General features: G+C 53.3%; 1 protein-coding gene and 1 long non-coding RNA gene across 9 annotated transcripts in view; one reads left to right on the forward strand and one right to left on the reverse strand.

Moving 5' to 3' along the window:
• Positions 1 to 259: 259 nt before the first annotated feature.
• Positions 260 to 19,820, reverse strand: part of IGDCC4 (immunoglobulin superfamily DCC subclass member 4) — a 40,421-nt gene continuing 20,860 nt past the window's right edge. For 4 of the 5 annotated variants that reach the window (XM_072809178.1, XM_072809176.1, XM_072809179.1 and 1 more), the window contains 15 exons: positions 17,734 to 17,889; positions 16,679 to 17,092; positions 15,939 to 16,103; positions 15,258 to 15,395; positions 14,201 to 14,371; positions 12,966 to 13,202; positions 12,713 to 12,814; positions 10,598 to 10,781; positions 9,740 to 9,867; positions 8,026 to 8,196; positions 7,636 to 7,773; positions 6,181 to 6,286; positions 5,475 to 5,703; positions 4,578 to 4,739; positions 260 to 3,249 (listed from right to left, as the gene is read on the reverse strand). In XM_072809178.1, coding sequence (XP_072665279.1) covers positions 2,839 to 3,249; positions 4,578 to 4,739; positions 5,475 to 5,703; positions 6,181 to 6,286; positions 7,636 to 7,773; positions 8,026 to 8,196; positions 9,740 to 9,867; positions 10,598 to 10,781; positions 12,713 to 12,814; positions 12,966 to 13,202; positions 14,201 to 14,371; positions 15,258 to 15,395; positions 15,939 to 16,103; positions 16,679 to 17,092; positions 17,734 to 17,889 — 2,912 coding nt within the window. In that variant the 3' untranslated portion in view covers positions 260 to 2,838. The remainder of the gene's footprint in view (positions 3,250 to 4,577; positions 4,740 to 5,474; positions 5,704 to 6,180; positions 6,287 to 7,635; positions 7,774 to 8,025; positions 8,197 to 9,739; positions 9,868 to 10,597; positions 10,782 to 12,712; positions 12,815 to 12,965; positions 13,203 to 14,200; positions 14,372 to 15,257; positions 15,396 to 15,938; positions 16,104 to 16,678; positions 17,093 to 17,733; positions 17,890 to 19,820) is intronic. The other variant, XM_072809177.1, reaches the window with a different exon arrangement.
• LOC140623129 (uncharacterized) lies at positions 4,600 to 13,583 on the forward strand. Of its 4 annotated transcripts, none has more exons than XR_012022798.1 (4): positions 4,600 to 4,793; positions 5,259 to 5,356; positions 5,881 to 5,983; positions 9,228 to 10,228. It is a non-coding gene; the product is annotated as an uncharacterized lncRNA (long non-coding RNA). The 4 variants fall into 4 exon arrangements; XR_012022796.1 differs by lacking the exon at positions 4,600 to 4,793 and adding an exon at positions 4,821 to 4,878; XR_012022797.1 differs by lacking the exon at positions 4,600 to 4,793 and adding an exon at positions 12,544 to 13,583 and having other exon boundaries at positions 5,164 to 5,356; positions 9,228 to 9,397.

Raw genomic sequence — 19,820 nt, forward strand, 5'->3', positions numbered from 1 at the left:
TCACTCCTCCCTTGCACCCAAGAAAGGTAAAAAAAAAAAGGTGTGCCCAGATGGAAAGAGATCCCCAGACAGCCTAAAAGAGTGCTGTCAAAGAAAGCATCTTTCCTAAGTCTGTCTTTTTCCTAAGTGCCTGTCGAGGGAAGAAGATGGTCCAGTTCTTTCCCATGCCCACCTGCTCTCTACCCTCCAAAACCCAGCGTTTCCCATCCTGGCAGGAAATACGTTTTCTAAGGCAGAGAGGCTGAGGAAATTCTAGTCATTCCACGTTTCTGGAAAATAGTTTATTAATTCATTATAGGGACAGATACATGATCAATGCCTTGGCTTAACACTAAAGAAATATCATATTTGTGAGGAGGAAGAAAAAATGCTGGAAAAATAATTAAATAATATAGCATAAACTAAATACAGACAAATAAATGAGCAGGTACTGATTACACTTGTCATGCATCAAGAAAAGGAAGGTTTCTAAATAAGACTCAAAAAACGTAAGGCATCGATGGTAGGTGACAAAGGGATTAATACCCTGTAAAAGGCCAACAGACTCTTTTCTAATAAAAATACTGCTACAAAGACACAAACCTAACACTTCCAAATTACCCAGAGCCCAAATCATATATAATACTAGTGAGTAATGGCCACTTTCTTATCAACTGTGAGTTATAGGCAGATACCAGATTTATTACTTATTTGCTTTTGAGAAACAATTTTCCACCCAACCTAATGGGTTATAAATTGTCTCATTTGCAGCTATTTAATTTAAACCAGAGCCTCAGTGCCTGTTAAACAAGAACATGAAAAATGACTATGTGGTGTAATGCTAAGAGCTTACTGTTAAAACAGCCATTGGATTCAGGGCAGTTTTCTTTCTTTCGGAAAAAAAAAGAAAGAAATCAAACCAGCAAAAATAAAATGAGGCTTTTGACCTTCAGAGCAATGGCAAAACACATAGAGTGGCGTCAGCCACGGCGACGCTGGATGCCACAGAAAGAGTACAAGTGACAATTCCATCTTAAACGAGATACAAACCAGCATTAATAATCTGTAGCGCTATCACGGGCTGGCTGAAGCAGGGGAGGGGAAGGAAATGTAGGTGCGGATGTCAGACGGGAGTGACACCCGAGTGTAATAAACACAGATGCTGAAAGGGTCTGATGGAGCTGCAACTCTGCTGAGAGACATGTCACCATTAAAAAAAAAAAAAGAAAAGAAAAGAAAAGAAAAAGGATAGACTGGTTATTTCTAATTTGGCCCAGAAGCCGGAGTTAACCATTGATGTGCCAATTGGTTAAAAAGACACATTTAGGGAGAAAAAGCTCCCACATTCTATGCTCCTAGGAGAGCCTGGGGTGCAAAATCAAATAAATGACCTTGTCTTCTCTACACAGGAAATAGAAGTCCAGCTTGTCCCTGTGTGACAGGTCAACAGAAGATGACTTTAGGATTGAATTTAAAGGAAAAAAAAAAAAAGAAACAATGAAATGAAATGAGCCAATTACCCTTGTCCTGTGCAAAGGCTTCGGTCCCAGCTCCCAGAGGGTGAAACTCCTCTTACCCCCATCCATCAGCTCCTGTTCCAGATACACAGAGTGGGAAGCTGCTGGGCTCTGGTGACCCTAATCCCCACTCTTTCTCTCTCCATTTGGCTTCAGCCAGGGGGAGGCAGGTCCCAAACCCTCTCCAGTCCAGCAGCCCTGCTTCCCTGCCTTGAAGGGAGGGGGTCACATTCCTCTTTCCCTGTCTCAGAAGTCCCCTTGTGTGACTTGGATCCATCAACTCCAAGGAGAGCCCTCCGATCTCAAGCTCAGGGAGAAAAATGCCAGGGGAGCTGGAAGATCTCCGAATCCACACTGGGGGCAGGTAGTGTGCCTGGGGGAGGGGGCATATGGCAGCACAGAGCCAAGAGGGGAAGGAGGATGTCTGGTAAAGTGAATGGCGGACACAGAAGTCACGCTATGGCCTCAAAGCAGACATGAGGTAGTCATGTTGTTAGGGAAGGATGCAGAGATTGAACCCAGGCAGGTGAACCACACGACACATGGTCTGGCAGAGGTGTGGGAGACAACAGAGATAGGAGACAGAGAAAGAGCCGAGAGGAAAGGAAAGAGTACCAGGGAGGAAAAGCAGGAGAACTGGGGGCTCGGCTGACCCTGACCCCAGAGACAGAGCACAAGGGTAGTGAAGGGGAAGGGAGGAGAGGAGAGCCAGAGCAAGCGGATTTCCAAAACCAGGCACTTCCCAAATGACAAAATGACATGATGCAGAGTTGCTCTGAGGGGAGCCCGAGTCACCCTCTCAGTTTGGGCAACAGGGCCCCGGGCGATGGGTAGTGATGCAACTAAGACTCTAGGCATTCAGAGCCTACTGCACTCACCCAGCCGGACCGGAACATGGGCCATGGGCCGGGGCTGTCTTTGTCAGACAGGGCATCGCAGACACTCTCAGAGTGTGTAATAAACGGCTGGGTGATGGAGGCGGGGGGCCCGCAGGGCTGGGGACTGACCACTCTGGGGCACCGTCCTGACCTGGAGGATCAATCAGGCCATCGTGACCACTACCTAGCCAGAGTTTCCCAGCTCGCCAGCTAGCACACATACATGTGTACATCATGTATAGCTGTGCCTCACAGGTCCCTCACATATAACATGTGTCACAGAGTGTGGGGGGAGTGAATACTCCACTTCTTCCTCTCCCCACGGCCACAGCACCCCAGGAGGCTCCAGATGGCTTGGTAGTGTTCAGAAACTGCAGGTACACATGTGTACATACTTGGTTGGCCACAAGTGCCATGTCCCATGATCCATACTGGGCTGCCCCAAACTGCACCGCCTAGGGGAGCTAGGCAGAGGAGGGGACTGGGGCTCTGGGCAGGCCCGGGCTGGTTCCTAGAGAGCAGGGGGCCTTTGGCTGGCAGCTGTTCCCAGGGGCCTCCTCCAGAGCCTCACTGGGCTGGAGGTCCGGGTATGGATAAGACACGTTGGCTGCCTCTGGCAGGCAGGTAAGTCTGTCTGGCCCAGTGGTTGCCTGCTCACATCCGCCCAGGTCCCTGTCCAGCCAGTCTACCCCTTGCCCGAGATCCACGACTCCCGAAGTGAGGTCAGGAGCTTCCGAAGGCAGGGGATCCTCAGGTTCCAGGTCGTGGAGGTGGAGGTCCGGGTTCCCTTTGGATGCACTAAAGTCAGAGTGGACAATGACTTCAGCCTCCACCTGATTCCTGCAGGCTGGGGGCGGCTTCTTCCTGCCATTGCCCTGGTCACAGCAGAGAACAGAAAGAAAAGGTGACCATCACTGAGAGTGACCGTCAGAAGAATGACCAACAGGGATGCCTGGATGGCTCAGTTGACTAAGCGTCCAACTCTTGGTCTGGGATCAGGTCATGATTCTCCTGGGATCGGAACTGGCATCCAGATTCCAGCTCTGTGCTCAGCGGAGAAGCCGGTTTAAGATTCACTCCCTCTGCCCCTCCCCCCCTCACTCTCTCTCTCTTGCTCTCTCTCTAAAATAAATACATAAATCTTTATAAAACATTTTTTTAAAGATTTTATTCATTTGAGACAGAGCACGAGAGCAAAAGAGAAAGCACAAGCGAGTGGCAGAGGAAGAGGGAAAAGCAGGCTCCCCGCTGGCTTGATCCCAGGACCTCAGGATCATGACCTGAGCTGAAGGCAGACACTCAACTGACTAAGCCACTGAGGTACCCCAATAAATAAACCTTAAAAAAATGACTAACAGGGACGCCTGGGTGGCTCAGCAGTTGAGTGTCTGCCTCTGACCCAGGTCGTGATCCTGGAGTCCCAGGATCGAGTCCCACATCGGGCTCCCTGCATGGCACCTGCTTCTCCCTCTGCCTCTCTCTCTCTGTGTGCCTCTCATGAATAAATAAATAAAATCTTTTTTATTTTATTTTTTTTAATTTTTTAAATTTATTTATGATGATAGTCACAGAGAGAGAGAGAGAGAGAGGCAGACACAGGCAGAGGGAGAAGCAGGCTCCATGCACCGGGAGCCTGATGTGGGATTCGATCCTGGGTCTCCAGGATCGCGCCCTGGGCCAAAGGCAGGCGCCAAACCGCTGCACCACCCAGGGATCCCCAATAAAATCTTTTTTAAAAAATGACTAATATACTTGGGGCAGAGAAGGACTGACCCACTCCCCCAAGCCCTAGAGCATAATGACTATCCTACAAGAGATGATGACCAGGCCCATGTGAAGGCAGGGGAAAATAGAATACTACCCATTTGCCCTTGCCCAGAGTTCCAGAAATACCAGATTTAGTCAGAGCCTCAGTGTTTAGGGGGAAGGGCAGGTTGCACTCAGGCCAGGCCCACCCTCGGATCCATAGTAATTCTGCTGGAGCCCACTTAGGCATCAGGAGAGGAGCAACTGGTGAGACACAGATTCCTGCAAACTGTCTGCCCTCCACCCACACGCCTTTAGAGGTTCCAGGGGGCCTCCTAGCTGGACTTCCATCCCCATGGAAGTGACCATCCGGGGTCACCAGAAAACTCCCTACTTGCTCTTCACAAGCCCAGAGCCCCTCCTCTCCTTTCCTGCCTCTGCCTCCCAGGACACTGACCTTTATGGCGTCATACACCAGAGCCTGCAGCAACAGCGTCTGCCCCGTTCCAGCAGGGGGCAGCAGCGCCCGGGTCAGAGATGGCATGGTGCCTGCTTGGGGCAGCTCACAGCCCGCCCAGGAACCTGCCCAGCTTGGCCCACCTGGCTGAGCCCAGGAGATCTGTGAGGGGGGAAAGATATGAGAGCATCAGGCGCTTGGCTAGGAGAAGGGAGCGTAAGGGAGGGAAGTAGATGGAGGCTCTTGGCCTCCTGGCCATCCCCCCCAACTAAGGCTGTGGGGAGGAACCAAGAGTCTGGAGGTGAATGTGAGGATGGAGAAATTCTGCAGAAAAGCCCAATACCACCGGCTCTGGGAACACCTAGAGGTGTCTGAGCAGGGCAGGGTCTCCTTCGCCACACAGGCAGACAAAGAGGGGTGCAGCACCCAAGGGTTTGAGCAAGCTTGCAGAAAAGGGCAGGATGAGCCACCCCTGCTGGCATGAAGGGACCTGCCCTACGTGGCCCACCTCATCCAGGTCCTGGGCTCTCTTGGTCACAGCCAAGCTGCCCAGCCTCTTGTCTTCCTATTGGGGAAGGCTGGTTGCTCCAGCTCCAGGATGATGATGAGGGATCTGGGGGCTGTGGCCACGGAGGGGCCCTTCCCTCCTTCCGTGAGAACCAGGCTGACCTATTCCGCCAGGGATGAAGGCCCATCTGCTTCCCAGCCCTGCCAACCTTTTCAGAGGAAGGAGGGAGTGCCTTTTCTTCTGCAGCTGGCCCAGGGAAGAGGAGGGGCAGGTGAGGGGGGTGGCGGGGACAGTGACGGGGTCAGGCATTGTACTCTTGCGCCCCCTGGTGCCCCGTTTGGGAATGAGCTGTACTGTGGGGCTCTGACCTACCCAGGCTCCAGGCTTACCTTTCTCTTGGAGTGACCCCGGCAGTCCGAAGCACCGCCACCCATTAGGCTGTGCACTTCAGCCCTGTCCTCGATGTCTGAGGGCGGTGGAGACCAGTCCTGGGGGCGGGGGTGCACAAGGGACTCCAGCTCATGGGCAGCTGGGGGGCTCGGGGGGCCAAGGCGGGCTCGAGAGTACAGGGCGGGGTTCCCAGCGTTGGCCGTGGAGGACAGGCCTGGGAGGGCTTCCCTGGAAGGCAAGACAGAGAGTCAGGCACAGCGGTCCAAAAGTGAGGGGTGGAGGCAGGCCTGGGGTCCAGTCCCGCCTGTGTCCTTGGGCGGGAGTCTGGTTTCCCTGTCTGGGTGATGATTAAGAAACTACATTCAAAACAGCTGTGACCTTGCAAATGGCACCTTTCCTCCCCAGGCTCCAGGTATCTTGAGATTTGGGGTCCCTCTTTCCAAGATGCTAGCAGCTACAGAGGCAATGAGACAAGGCACCTCTGCCCAGGCTCGCCCTTACTGAAGAGGTAGGCTGGGGGGCTCCCCTAAACCCGCTTCCCATTCTCATGAGGACATCACCTCCAATCCCTCCTTCCCAGAGTCTTAATCTTAGTGGAGCTTCTGGGAGTGCCTCGGGCAAGTCACGGCCACTTTCCCTGCCCTCTCATCTGCAGCCCTCCTGGAAATCTCTCCTGTCTGCAGTCAGACTGGCTCCTTCACCCACCTGTGGGGGCTGCGGCGCAGGCCGGCACACATACAGGCCAGGAGGCAGAGGAGGCCCAAGCAGACACCCACAATGATGCCTGTGACCGAGTGCACGTCCAAGGAGTCTGGTGGGTCAGAGAGAGGGGACAGAACAGGTCAAGGCCAAGAGAAGGTCCAGGGTTCATAGGTTAGGATTTCTGTGGCTTCCTCAGGAGACTGCTGGTCTGAGTGTCACCCTCTGGACACTCCAAATCTTCTGATGTGAGGACGACTGGACACTCCTACCTCTCTCTCTGACTGTCCTTCCCACTGGACATCTGAAGTTGTGATCCCTCTCTATCAACCTGGCCTTTCAGCGAAACACACTAGGACTGGTTTCATGGGTGTGCAACAAGAGCTGTCACATGGGGGCCACAGTTAGAAGGATGCCATGCTTGGTTTAAAACTCTGCTATCACCATCTTGAAATTCTAATTTTAAAAAATATTTTATTTATTTATTCATTCATTCATGAGAGACAGAGAGAGAGGGAGGCAGAGACAGGCAGAAGGAGAAGCAGGCTCCATGCAGGGAGCCCTATGTGGGACTCGATCCCAGGTCTCCAGGATCACACCCTGGACTGAAGGTGGCGCTAAACCGCTGAGCCACCCGGGCTGCCCTTAAAGATTTTATTTATTTGATAGAGAGAGCACAAGCAGAGGGAAAGGGAGAAGCACACTTCCCACTGAGCCAATAGCCCAATGCAGAGCTGGATCCCAGGACCCCAGGGTCATGACCTGGGCTGAAGGTAGATGTTTAACCAACTGAGCTACCCAGGCTAAAATTCTAATTTTTTAATAAGGGCCCCACATTTTCTTTTTGTTTGATTTATTTATTTATTTATTTATTTATTTATTTATTTATTTCATGAGAGACAGAGGGGGGGAGAGAGAGAGACAGAGGCAGAGACACAGGCAGAGGGAGAACCAGGCTCCATGCAGGGAGCCTGATGTGGGACTCGATCCCTGGTCCTCAGGATCATGCCCTGGATTGAAGGTGGCGCTAAACCGCTGAGCCACCCGGGGTGCCCAGGGCCCCACATTTTCATTTCACACTTGGCCCTGCAAATTATATAGCCAGTCCTGCTACCCCTTTCCACCCCATAAAGCTCATCACCTCTCCAAGCCAATCCTCCAATCAAAGCCATCTCCCAGAGAACCAAGTTGGTCTCCCATAAATCTGACGTCTTAGACTGAATCACCACTGAACTACACCCATTTCCCATTCAAATTTGCCCTCTCCACACCAAACCATGAAGCCAGCTGTCCAAAACGATGAAAGGGGATCTGTGCCCAGGGGTAGGGCCCTGGAAGAGATGACTTTAGCGCTAAAGGTCAACTCCAAAAAAAAAAAAAAAAAAAGGTCAACTCCAAGGGCCTCAGAAGACCTCAGGCTGCCCCCAGGATGGACGCACTCCTCCCTTCCTGCCCTCATACCTGAGAGCTTCTCCTGGAGAGTGATCACATCCTGCAGGCCAGAGAAGGGCCCAGGCCCCACCTCTGTGCGTGCCCCCATCTTGAAGAAGTACCTGGTGTCACTCTCAAGGCCGTGTACCTCAGCACTGAAGATGTTTCCTGGGGGCAGAGGGAAGCAAGGAAAGTAGGGCTAGGGGGCTGGGTGGGTGTGGGGTGCTGGGATAGCCTGGAAAGCAGGACTGAGAAGATCTGCTCTCCCACTCAGGCACTAGCTCCTGCCTGCTCCTCCTAGGATCCCCGGGAACAACCCTCAGCCACACTCTCACTGCTAACCCAGCGACTGGAGAGGGTGGAAAAGGGAGAGAGGGTGGGGAACCTCTTGCTCAGACGCCCTGGTGTGGGAGCTCTCACCCTCCGTGGTGAGTAGGGTCCACTGGTGCTCAGGCTGGCTGTGGTTGTTGCTGTATAGGATCAGATACTCCACGATCTCTCCATTGGGCTCTGTAGGGGGGCACCAGTGCAGCCGAACGGTGGACGGTGTCAGAGGGCTCAGGCGCAGGTCAGATGGGGGTGTCGAGGGCCCTGGGGTGCAGGGGAGGAGATGGGGAAAAGTATGGTCACTGAGAGCCTCAGCTCCAGCAGGGGCAGCTGGGAGACAGGGCATGAGGACGTGGCCTCCCTTCCTCCTCCTTCACTGGAACAAACCACAAACCACAAAGCAAAATGAGATCTGATCTCTAACTGGGGAGTTTCTGGAAAACACTACCATCCCCCCCTCCCAGAAACTCTTCTTCATTCCTTGGAGCAGATCTCAAACATCCACACCCAAATACTTCCAAAGGTGGAAGAGACTGGGATTCCAGAGACCTGGGGGCAGAGTTCAGAATTTTCTAGAAGGCTTACATTTCATTTCAAACTCTCATACTAAGTTCCTCCTCTATTCCATGGTAAAGTTTAGCATAAAAATCGTGTTTATAACTATCATTTAAAGTTCCTAACTCACCTGGCTACCTCCAAATATCCAAGTAAAATTAGCTGATGCCTTGTGAAGCCTTTGTCTATGTCTGCCCTGGACACAGGTCCTCAGGGTCATGGCAATCCCAGTACGAGAAGTACAACCTTTGTTGTTTTGTTGGTATTTTGTTTTTAGAGAGGAAGCTGATCCTGGGGGTAGGGGTGAATGAGGAAGGGTGAGACGAAGTACGGACCCAGATGACTAGGGATTTGGAAAGGGAGAGATTTGGGGTTTCAGGTTTTCAAGGCCCAGCGGAGGGTGGGATGGGGACCCAGGGCTCTAAGGCATAAGACAGCCACAGCATCACAGGCTGCCGGAACCCTCCTTGCTTCTCAGCTATCTCAGCTCTAGTCCCCCCATCTACAAAAGGAGAAAACATCCCCCGTCTGTAGCACAGCCAGTTGTGCTGGGGAGCCAGGGTCATAAAGTCTCCTCTGAAGAAACATCAGGAGCCCCTAAACTCCTTATGCAATTTAAGACCCTAATAACTGAAGTGAGAAGTGGGTGAGAGACAAATTGTAAGCAGTATTTTAAAGAGGAAATTCATCAGAGTGCAGGGCTTTCACACCCTACCCCCCCAAACATCTTCTTATTTCAGATCCTGAGACCAAGATCTTCTGTCAATGGGAAGGTGGACAGTTTGAGGGCTGGCGGAACCAAAGAGCCTCTGTTATGAGAACAAAAGTCCCTTTGTCTTGGAATGCCATTTCCAGAGGTTCCAGAGTCACAGACTTGCACCACGAATGGCTCCATCCCTTCTTTTTACAGGTGGGGACACGGGGCCCAAGGGGGAAGTCACCTGCCCTAGCCTCCCTGTGTGCCAAGGACAGGATGGAGACCCAAATGCAGAATCCAGGACCCCTGCCTCCCTGACCTGGTGCCTTTTCACCAGCTCAGTGAGGTCTTGGTAGTCTTATAAAAGAAGCCACTCCTCTAAATCTCATTGTGTGTATGAGGAAATGGTTAAGACCAGCACAGGACTGGCCTATATAAACGCAAAGCCAAGGATAGAGAGATATGGGGTTCCGAGGGACAAATTAGAAAAGAGGGCCACTGGGGTAAGAAGGAGTGGGGTAAAAGATGGGGGTTGGTGGCAAGAGGGCCACTCACGGTCAGGCAGGGTGGAGCGTTCCACCACGGAACCGAAGGGCCCGTCCATGTCCACACCGTGAGACTGTACCGCAAACTCGTATTTGGTGAACGGCTTCAGCCCACCAATGAGGATGTCTTCTCCAGAGCTGTGGAGGTGAGAAACGTGACTAGCACACCCTCCTAGCGGGGCAGGCCTGTCCAAATCCACTCACCCACCCCAGCCCAGCCCCAGCCCCTACCCTGGGTGGGGAATCTACTCACTGGCCTGGAGGCCACTGACACCACCCAAGAGTCCTACAGAGAAGTCTGGATGCATGCTGCTCCCAGGGCAGTCTGTCCAATCTGCAGACTAGGCCCTCTGCTCCAGGAAACCTTCCTGGATTAATCCAAGTCATCGTCCACCCGAGGATCCATCTCTGATGCATCTTTTCCTTGACTTAGTGTACTTTGGCTGCAGTTGTACATATCTACCATGTTTCTCTATTTTATTCTGTTTTATTTGCTTTATTGTGTTTTTGATTGTACTTTTATGTGATTTTCTTCTGCCTAACCAGCAGGTCCTCAGGGCAGAGGCTGTGCCTCTCCATCTGACTGGGGGGCTCTTTCAGGAGAGCATCTGGGCTGTCTCTTCCCTGTCATGTCAGGAGGACTCTGAGATTGAAGAAATGGTCCATTGTGCATCACATTCCCTAAGGTTGAGTGTGAGGCTCTGTTGTGAGGGGATGGGATAGGATGGACTCCCCTTTCCACCTGGCACCATCAGGGCATCAGACTCTGTGTGCCCTAGGGTAACATGCGAACCATGAAAGGTTCCTGAATCCCCGAGGTCCCTCCCTGTATCAACATCTGCTGCCCCCAACCCCCTGGCTTCCCCACCTGGTGTAATAGGTGACCAAAGAGGCATTCCTGAGCCCCCAGGGGCTGAAACGCACAGTGTAGTTGACAATCTTGACTGTGGTGAAGTCTGGCTTTTTCCACCGAAGCCAAATGGACGTGGAGCTGTTTGATTCAGCATGGACGTGGGCAGGGGGCAAGGGTGGTCCCCTCTGGATGGGCAAGTCTGGAAGGTGAAAACAGAGCGTGTGAAAAGGAGGAAGGACACTCATCCCGAAATATGGGTGGTGGTTCGCAGTTCCAAGGCACTTTTTTTCACTCTCTGTCTTCTGATCCTGTGGGTTGGGTAGCAACATTCCCACTTCACAGATGAGGAGACTGAGGCTCCCAAGAATTAAGGAGATTTTTGCCAAGGTCATATGCACAGCAAACTGTACTAGAGAGAAGCAGCAAATTATGGTGATTAAAAGCACTAGTTTTGGAGCCAGGTTTGCCCTGGTTCCAATTCCAGCTCTGTCACAGACTCGCTGTGTGACTTGGGAAAAGCTACTTAACCTCTCTATGCCTCCATTCCCTATTCTGTCAGTGGGGCCCATTAACAGTACCTCCTTCATACTGTTGTGATGAGCATTAAATTAGCCAATACTTCTTAAGGATGTAGAAAAGTGTGTGGCACATTGTTATGGACTCAATGTTTGTGTTCATCTGTTGAGACTGGAACCTGTGGTGGAGCCCTCATGAACAGGACTCGTGCCTATCTTTGTCCCTCCGGGCAAAGCACCACAGACTGGGTAGTTTACAAACAATAGAAATTTATCTCTCACAGTTCTGGAAGCCAGAGTCTGAGACCAGGATGCCAGCATGCTCAAGTTCTGGTAAAGAGCCCATGTGTGGGTTACAGACTGCCAATTTCTCGTTGTATGACCTTACGGAGGAGAGCAGAGAGAGGAAGCGAGTTCTCTTGTGATTTTTATAAGGGTACCTATCTATTCCTAAGGGCTCCCCCCTCCTGATCATAATTATTTAACCCTACTTATCTCCCAACACACCATATTGGAGAGTAGAGTTTCAATGTATGAATAGGGGGGAAGGAGGGCGTGCAAACGTTCAGCCCATAACTGTGCCCTTATGGAAGAGCCCCCCAGAAGGCTCTCCAGCCCCTCCTGCCACGTGAGGACACAGTGAGAAGATGCCTTATGGTCTATGAACCAGAAAGTGGGCTCTCACCATTCACTGACTCTGCTGATGCCTTGATCTTGGACTTCCTCCAAGACTCTGAGAAATAAATGCTTGTTTCAACCACCCAATCTAGGGTATTTTTAATGGCAGCCTGAACTAAGACATATAGTAAGTATTATATATTATAGGATGGTGTGTTTATTACATCAATACAGAATAAAATAAACTCCGTGACAGCAGGTACCTTATCTGCACTGTTCATCACTAAATTTCCAGAACAGGTTAGTAGACAGTAAAATATTTGCTGAGTGAACAAATTGGAATTAGAAGCTAGGTTTCTTGGTTCCTGGTTGAGTGCTCCTTTGGCAAAACCACATACATGGTTGAAAATCAGCCTTGGGAAGTAAGGGGTAAGGGGGTGTCATGATGGGCAAATGGGGTAGCCCATGCAGAGCCACGGGGCAGCATACTACAGCGGACAGACTTTTGTCGGGCAGTCAGGAGACTTGGTTCTAGTCTAGGCTCTGTGCCACCTTGGGCAAATCCCTTTATTTCTCTGAGGCTTAGTTTCCCGATGGGCCACAGAGGGACACTCTCCCAGCATAGAGTGGAGGGATAATCTGATAGACAGTAATGTAGGTGGATGTGTTTTTTAAAAATGTTTAAAGGTCAAACAGGGTCAGGAGTTACTGATCAACCATGGGATTTCTCTCTGTTCAAACCTTCCAAATTACCACTGCCATGGATGATGAAAATCCAGTGGCATGCCTGTAAGGCACTGCACTAACTGAAACTTCTCTCTACAACAGAGGCTGTCTGGGGCTAGAAGAGGCCCTTTGAGCCTCGGAGAATGGGACTGCGGGAGGCCGAGGCTACTGGATGGCTGACCACTAGGACTGGCCCAGAGGAAAGGGGAAGGCAGTAGCACACAGACCCCTCGACGGAGCCCTCCTCCCGCTGCTTCCTGAGCCTCCTCACCTGGCGTGGGAGCCTTTTCTGTTTTGCCCTTCCACACTGCCGCATAGCCGTCCTCGTGTTTGTTGAATGCCACAAGCTTCACCTCGTACAGCCGGCCAGGGGCTGGGGAAGGTCACGGGGGTCACTGGCTAGAGAGGCCTCTGAGGCCACCCTTTCATCCCAGAGAGCGTCCCGTTCCCAGCTCCCATGCCCAGCTGCCCAAAGTCCCACCCAAGGCTAAATCTGTCTCACTCCCTCCTGCAGCCCTCCTCACCTAGCTGGGTCAGCTCATACTGCTTCACTTTCTTCTTGAGCCGGACAGGCCCCACATCCCAGGCCTGGTCTCCGCGGCCCCCTGGGGGACTCTCACCACCAGCCTCCTCCTCGGCCCCCACCTCCCGCCAGTAGAGTTTGTAGCCAGAGATCTGGGCGGGGTGGGGGGGCGGCTGCCACGACACCACCAGGGACTCCATCCTTGCCCGGACCTTCAACTCTGCAGGGGCAAAAGGGACTGGGGGCAGAGGAGCAGGATGGGAAGAAGGAGTGAGAGAATGGGGAATGAGAAGGAAGGCAGGGATGGGAGAAGGGGATGAGGCAGGAAGAAGCCAAAAGCAGGAAGCCAGCACTGAGTGAGAGCCTTGCCAACCTTCTCCCAGTGCGTCGGCACTCAGCCACCACCCTTAGTGCCAGGCCTGGGCTCAGGCTAGAGGTGAACTCATTCTTCTACATGCCAAGTGCTGAGAATGCAGGGACGTCTCCTGGGTGTTTGCAAAGAGGTTAGCAAGGAGCACCCCTGGGGTAGGAGTGACAGTATATGGCACAGCACAGGGCTCTGGTTCTTCTTCTGAATGAATGCATGGGTACGGACAAGCAAGGGAGGGTCACAGGGGTTGCTGAGGCTGGAAAGGAGCCATGGGTGTCAGGAACCTACGTGGAGCCTAAGAGTGGGGCCTTGCTATGTGTCAGACACCGTTCTAAGGACCTTGTACGTGTGTTTTAACTATATTCTCAGAAACCCATAAAATGACAAAAATACTATTGTCTCCATCTTACAGATAAGAAAACTGAGAAGTTAATTAACTTGTCCAATGTCATACAGATAGTGTGGGTGCCAGGTTCTATCTGCCCTTAATCATTCCATTATTGGGCCTCTCGATAAAATTGACAATCCGAGTTGGTGGAAGCAACGACTATTTAACAAGTTCTTATTAAGTACTAAACATGTGTTTACAATGCATTATTAATCCTCATGCCACCTTTGGCATTAAGGGAAGCCTCAGAGCTGTGAATGGTTTGTCCAAGGTCACACAGCAGAGAGAAGGGACACTGGAGGCCAGGTTTGCCTGTAAAGGCCAGCCTTCACCTCTACACCTGCTTCCCTTACCCGTCAAATAGGGGGAGCCATGGAAGGTCTCTGATTGGAGAGGGTGGTTGGGCCTCTGTTCCAAAGGCACATGTACACCCACATGGTCACACACACTATCTTTCCTCTCCCCTCAAACCCCATACCGTGGCTCTGGTTGTGCATACTGGGCGTCCGGTGCTGCATCCACTGGGAAGGGGTCCCGTAGCCAGCCCCGGTGCCAGCCGAAATCCGGACTCGATACACCTTGTTGGGCTGAAGTGCACTCAGTGTAAACTGTGTCTCATTTCCAGGCACCTCGGTGGAGAAAACCTGATCTGCCGGGACAGAAAATATGGCTGCAGGGTGGCCACCTTAGGACCATGACTCCTCAACGTCCCCATACCAGCTACTCTACTCCAGATCCCAGTTCCTCAGTGCCCATGAGAGCCTGAGGCCCTCTGAGCACTGAAGCCCTGGTGCCTGGACGGACTCCACAGCTCCAGAGCTGACTCCTGTGCCTCTGGCCTGGGCTGATGCAGGCCATCGGCTTCAGCTTAGAGTGGAGAGAACCATGGCGTGGACTCCACACTTCCCCTTGAGCTGTCATCATCCCCTTAGGCACACACTAGAGCGCAGGCGCAAGGGGTTGTCTCTGAAGGCCATCAGGCACCACCTTCTGGAACCCTGGTGACCACCCTAAGCCCCCTTCCTCACCCTTCCCTCCTTCTTCACTCTCACCCTAGCCCCCAGCCACTTGTCTTCCCCTAACTCTTTATACCTTTCATATCCTCTCCCCTAATTCACCTACATCTGCCCTAACACATCCTCCCCAATGCTGTTTACTCAAACCTGCAAGCATGCCCTCCACTGCCCATCCCTTATCTGCTTTTTGAATCGGAAGGGACTCCAGGGATTACCTAGGCTACTCGCCTCATTTCACAGATGAGGAAACTGAGGCAGGGACTTAACAGCATTATCCACTATAGCTGTAGAGGAGGTGGGGCTAGAACCCAGACCTCCCTCCGTCAGGAGCTTTGCCTCTTTGGCTTCCCTACACCCAGACCATACTCCTCTTGTCCAGGTTCCTATTTCTCTACTCCACAGCTCTGCCTCATTGCCTCAGACATCCCCTGACCTCTGCTTGGGTCCGCAGCTACTCTGGTCAGCCCTTCCTATCAACAATGCCCAGCTAGGGGGAGCCCTCACCCTGCCTCCACTTACCTTCCTTTCCCAAACCGTACTCTATCTTGTACTTCACCACCTGCCCATTGCTCAGGCTGGGAGGCAGGGGCAGCCACGCCACCCTGATGTCCAAGGGGTTGGGGCTGGACAGGGAGAGCTGGGGCGCTGCACTGGGGACTGAGACAGAAGAACATCAGCGTGAGCTCTGCTCCACCGACGTGGAAGGTGAGGCCCAGGAGCGGTCAGAGACTTGCCCAGGTCACACAGCAAGTCAGAAGGAGGCCCAGGACCAGGATCTGAGGGAGGAAAGGGAGCCTCTCAGGGGAGCCCCAAACTGGATATGAGGGGATATCCTTCCCACCCCAAAGCCAGAAAAAGGTTTGGGGCACAATCTTCTACATCCAGTGGGTTCATGTCACCGGCCCCTGCCTGACTGGATGGTACATGGGTATTGAAAAGGGCCATATGACATAGGGAATCAAGACCTGGACTCAAGTCCCAGTTGTACTACTGACCTTGGGCAAGTCACTCTCATTTTCTGGGCCTCAGTTTCCCAAACTCTAAATTGGGAAGAATCCATATCCACCCCCTTACGTGGCACAAAAGATGGTAAGAGACAGGTAAAAGTGCCTTGGCATATGCTGGTAAAAAGAAGCGAGCTACCATCCCCAGGGAATTTTTTGGAACCCAAGGTGCCTCTTGCAGGTTTAGAGGCCCTACCATCATCCAGTGTGTGGACCAGCGCTGGGGTGGAGGTGCGGCTGGCCCCCAGCTGGGAGTAGGCCACCACGTAGAACTCATAATCGGTGTTGGGTTCCAGGTCCCGAACCTGCAGCTCTGTGGTGTCATTGTTCACTGCAAACTGGTATTCCACATTGTCCATGCCTGGGGCAGTGACACAGGGGACAAAGGGACTGTCAGAGAGCCACCCCAAAGGTCTGCCAGCTGGAGGCTATCGAGGGATCCTTCATATTGTCCCAGGCTCCAGAATAGTCTGTGTATAACTAAATCACCAGATCACATGAGCTGGAGAGTATAGACTTCCCTGGCTTCTAGTCTCCCTGTATTAACTCCTCCACCAATTAGGAAGTTCCTTCTCGTGTCTAATTGAAATGACTCCCACTGCAGTTAATAAACCGGCTCCCGGAATGCCAAGGCATTTTCCCTGGGAGGAAAGGCATCCTCTTTCTCCTCTATCAAAACAGACTGTGGCTGAGGGGGAAACGGGCCACGCACACGTTAACCCTTCCAGCATGGCATCGAGGACTGCGGCCTAGGGCGTATCTAGGCGGGTCTCTCCCGTAGGCTTTCGTCCCGTCCCGTCCCGTCCCGTCCCGTCCCGTCCCATCCCGTCCCCTCCCGTCCCATCCCACCCCCCAAAGTACCCACCCGGCAATCCTTCCGTCATCTCACTTGTGCCGCCCTCAGGGCGCCCCCTCGCGGGTCCCCAGCAGACGTACCCCGTGCCTTCTGGTAGTGGAGGGAGAAGCCGATGATCTGCTCGCTGTGCAGCTCGGGGCGCTCCCAGGCCACCAGCACGGCGGAGCTGCTCAGCGGCGTGGCCGTGACCCGCGTGGGGGCGCTGGGCAGCCCCTCGCGCACCACGACGGCCAGGGGCGCGGCGGCGCACGCGGTGCCCGCGCTGTTCTCGGCCACGCACTGGTAGTAGCCGGCGTCCTGCAGGCCGATCTGCGTGATGACCAGGCTGCCGCCGCCGCCCTGCACCTTGACGCGCCCGTTGGGCCGCAGCGGCGCCCCGTCGTGCAGCCAGCGCAGCGCGGGCCGCGGCTCCCCCGCCGCCCGGCACACGAAGCGCGCGGTGCTCGCCCGCGTCCGCGACAGCGGCTCCGGGGCCTGCGAGATGGCCGGGGCGGCTGGGGGCGGGGGACGGGGGGACACGCTGACGGCGCGCCCGGGCCGCGGGGGGCTAGGCCGCCCCCAGGTGCCGCGGCCGCCAGTCCACCTCTGCTCCTCGCCCCGGTGTCCCCAAGGCCTCCGGGGCCGCCCCTACGCGCCCTGGCTCCTCCCGGGCTTCCCCCACTCGCTCCGGGGCCGGCACCGCGACCTGCTTCTCGTGTCCTTCCGCGACCCGCGCCCGAGACTTACCCTTCCGCACTGTTAGCCCAGCCTTGCACGACCCCGTCCCCGAGTGTCACCCGGACCACACTGTCTCCCCTAGCCCTCAGTCCCGTGACCTAGGTCCCCTCCCCATCCCCCTACCCCCCAAGCCGCACCCTGATCACCCCTCTTCTCTCCCCGGCTCAACTTTCCCCACCCGCACCCAATCCCCCCATCCATTCCCCCACTTGCCCTCCTCCACTCCACCCCCCACCAGAGCCGCCTCCCTGGGTGCCGGCCCCCTAGCGCTGGCCCTGTCGCATCCTCGGGGTGGGCCCTCAGTCCTTCCAACACACCCAGCTGCCCTTCCCCGTCCCCGGCTTCCGTACCCGGCCCTACCGGCCCGCCCCACGCCGGCTCCCCCGACCCCCACTGCCCGGTGCCCCCCGCGCCTCACCCAGCACGCGGAGCTCGGCGGCCGCAGTGGCGAAGTCGCGCGTGCGGGGCTTGTTAGCGCGGCACACGTAGACGCCCGAGTGCCGGGGCTGCGCGCTGCTGATGAGTAGGTTGGTGCGGCCCAGGACGATGACATCCGTGGAGATGGGTTTCCCATCTGGGGGAGGAGACGGAAGAGCGGTGGAGCAGGGCCCAGAGGACTGCCCCTCCATCTACTCCACTGCGCCCCGGGTCGGGGGGTGGCGGGCTTCCCACCCGCTAACAGTCCTTAATCGAATGCCGGTTCCTCCACTTGCTAGAGGAGTGACCCTCTCTGAGCCTTGGAGTCTCCCCCTGTAAAATGGGGAGAGGGGAGTCCCTTGCTAGAGGGATGCTGTGCGGGTGGAACACAGGTTTGTGAGAAGGCCAGGCCCAATGCGGCCACCTAACAGGTGCTCAGTACACCAGTCAGTTACTACTATTACCCTTATGATTAAATGGATTTCTCTTAAGAAGGACACACTCGGGATCCCTGGGTGGCGCAGCGGTTTGGCGCCTGCCTTTGACCCAGGGCGTGATCCTGGAGACCCGGGATCGAATCCCACGTCAGGCTCCCGGTGCATGGAGCCTGCTTCTCTCTCTGCCTGTGTCTCTGCCTCTCTCTCTCTGTGTCTATCATGAATAAATAAATAAAATCTTTAAAAAAAAAAAAAAAAAAAGAAGGACACACTCCTCGGGGATCCCTGGGTGGCTCAGCAGTTTGGCGCCTGCCTTTGGCCTAGGGCGGGATCTTGGAGTCCCAGGATGGAGTCCCGAGTGGGGCTCCCAGCGTGGAGCCTGCTTCTCCCTCTGCCTATGTCTCGGTCTCTCTCTCTCTCTCTCTATGATGAATAAATAAATAAAATAAATAAATAAATCTAAAAAAAAAAAAAAAAAAAAAAAGGACGCACTCCTCCTGTATGGTCTTACCCCAATATTGTGATGAAGATATGGCTGAGAGGTCTGCCCAGAACCAAAGATTTGAATATATGCAAGACTTTTATCTTGAATCTGAACTGAGAACCATTTTTAAAGCCCCTGCTTTCTGAACATGAACAGAAAATCCAGAGAAGAAATGCAAATGGCCAAGAAACACACTCAAAAAAGTGTTCAGTTTCACATAATCAGAGAAATGCACACCAAAACACAGATATTAATTTTCACCTATCAAATTGGGAAAGTTTTTAAAAACGGTAAGCTGGGGCACGTGGGTCACTAAGTCAGTTGAGCATCTGCCTTTGGCTTGAGTTATGATCCTGAGGTCCCAGGATGGAGCCCCGCATCCGGCTCTCTGCTCCTTGTGGAGCCTACTTCTCTCTCTCACTCTGCCTACCACTCCCCCTACATGTGCTCTCTCTCTGTCAAAGAAATAAATAAATAAAATCTTTTAAAAAAATAAAAAAATAAAAAGGGTAAGCTGCCAGAGAAAGGGTAAATGCTGAGAAGGGCTCCACCTTGACTATGACCCAGGGATCCCATTTGTGGGCACCTGTCCCGGGGAGGTATGAACAGGGCTGATCACTATGGTGTTGATTGTAATAGTGGGCATCGGGAAAGGACTTCAAAATTCAACGGTAGGGACTGGCAGATCGCATTATAGTTATATTCAAATGATGGACTATGGTCATTAAAATTGCTTTTTGAAAAAGTTTTAGAGGGACACCTGGGTGACTCAGTGGTTGAGCATCTGCCTTTGGCTCTGGTAGTGATCCCAGGGTCCTGGAATTGAGTCTCACATCACGCTCCTCACAAGGAGCCTGCTTTTCCCTCTGCCTATGCCTCTGCCTCTCTCTGTGTGTCTCTGATGAATAAATAAATAAAATATTTTTTAAAAAAAGAAATAGTTTTAGAGATGGTTATGATATACTGTTGAATTAAAGTAAGACTTGGACTTGTAAATATAGCATGCTCCCAATTTCTGGGAAAAATGTACATGTGCATAGAAAAAGTCTGGAAAGGGGTGCCTGGGTGGTTCAGTCAGTTAAGTGTCTGCCTTCTGCTTGGGTCATGATCCCAGGGTACAGGGATCCAGCCCTACATCAGGCTCCCTGGTCATCGGGGAGTTTGCTT

This window comes from Canis lupus, chromosome 32 (assembly GCF_048164855.1).
Source record: "Canis lupus baileyi chromosome 32, mCanLup2.hap1, whole genome shotgun sequence".
Lineage (NCBI taxonomy): Eukaryota > Metazoa > Chordata > Mammalia > Carnivora > Canidae > Canis > Canis lupus.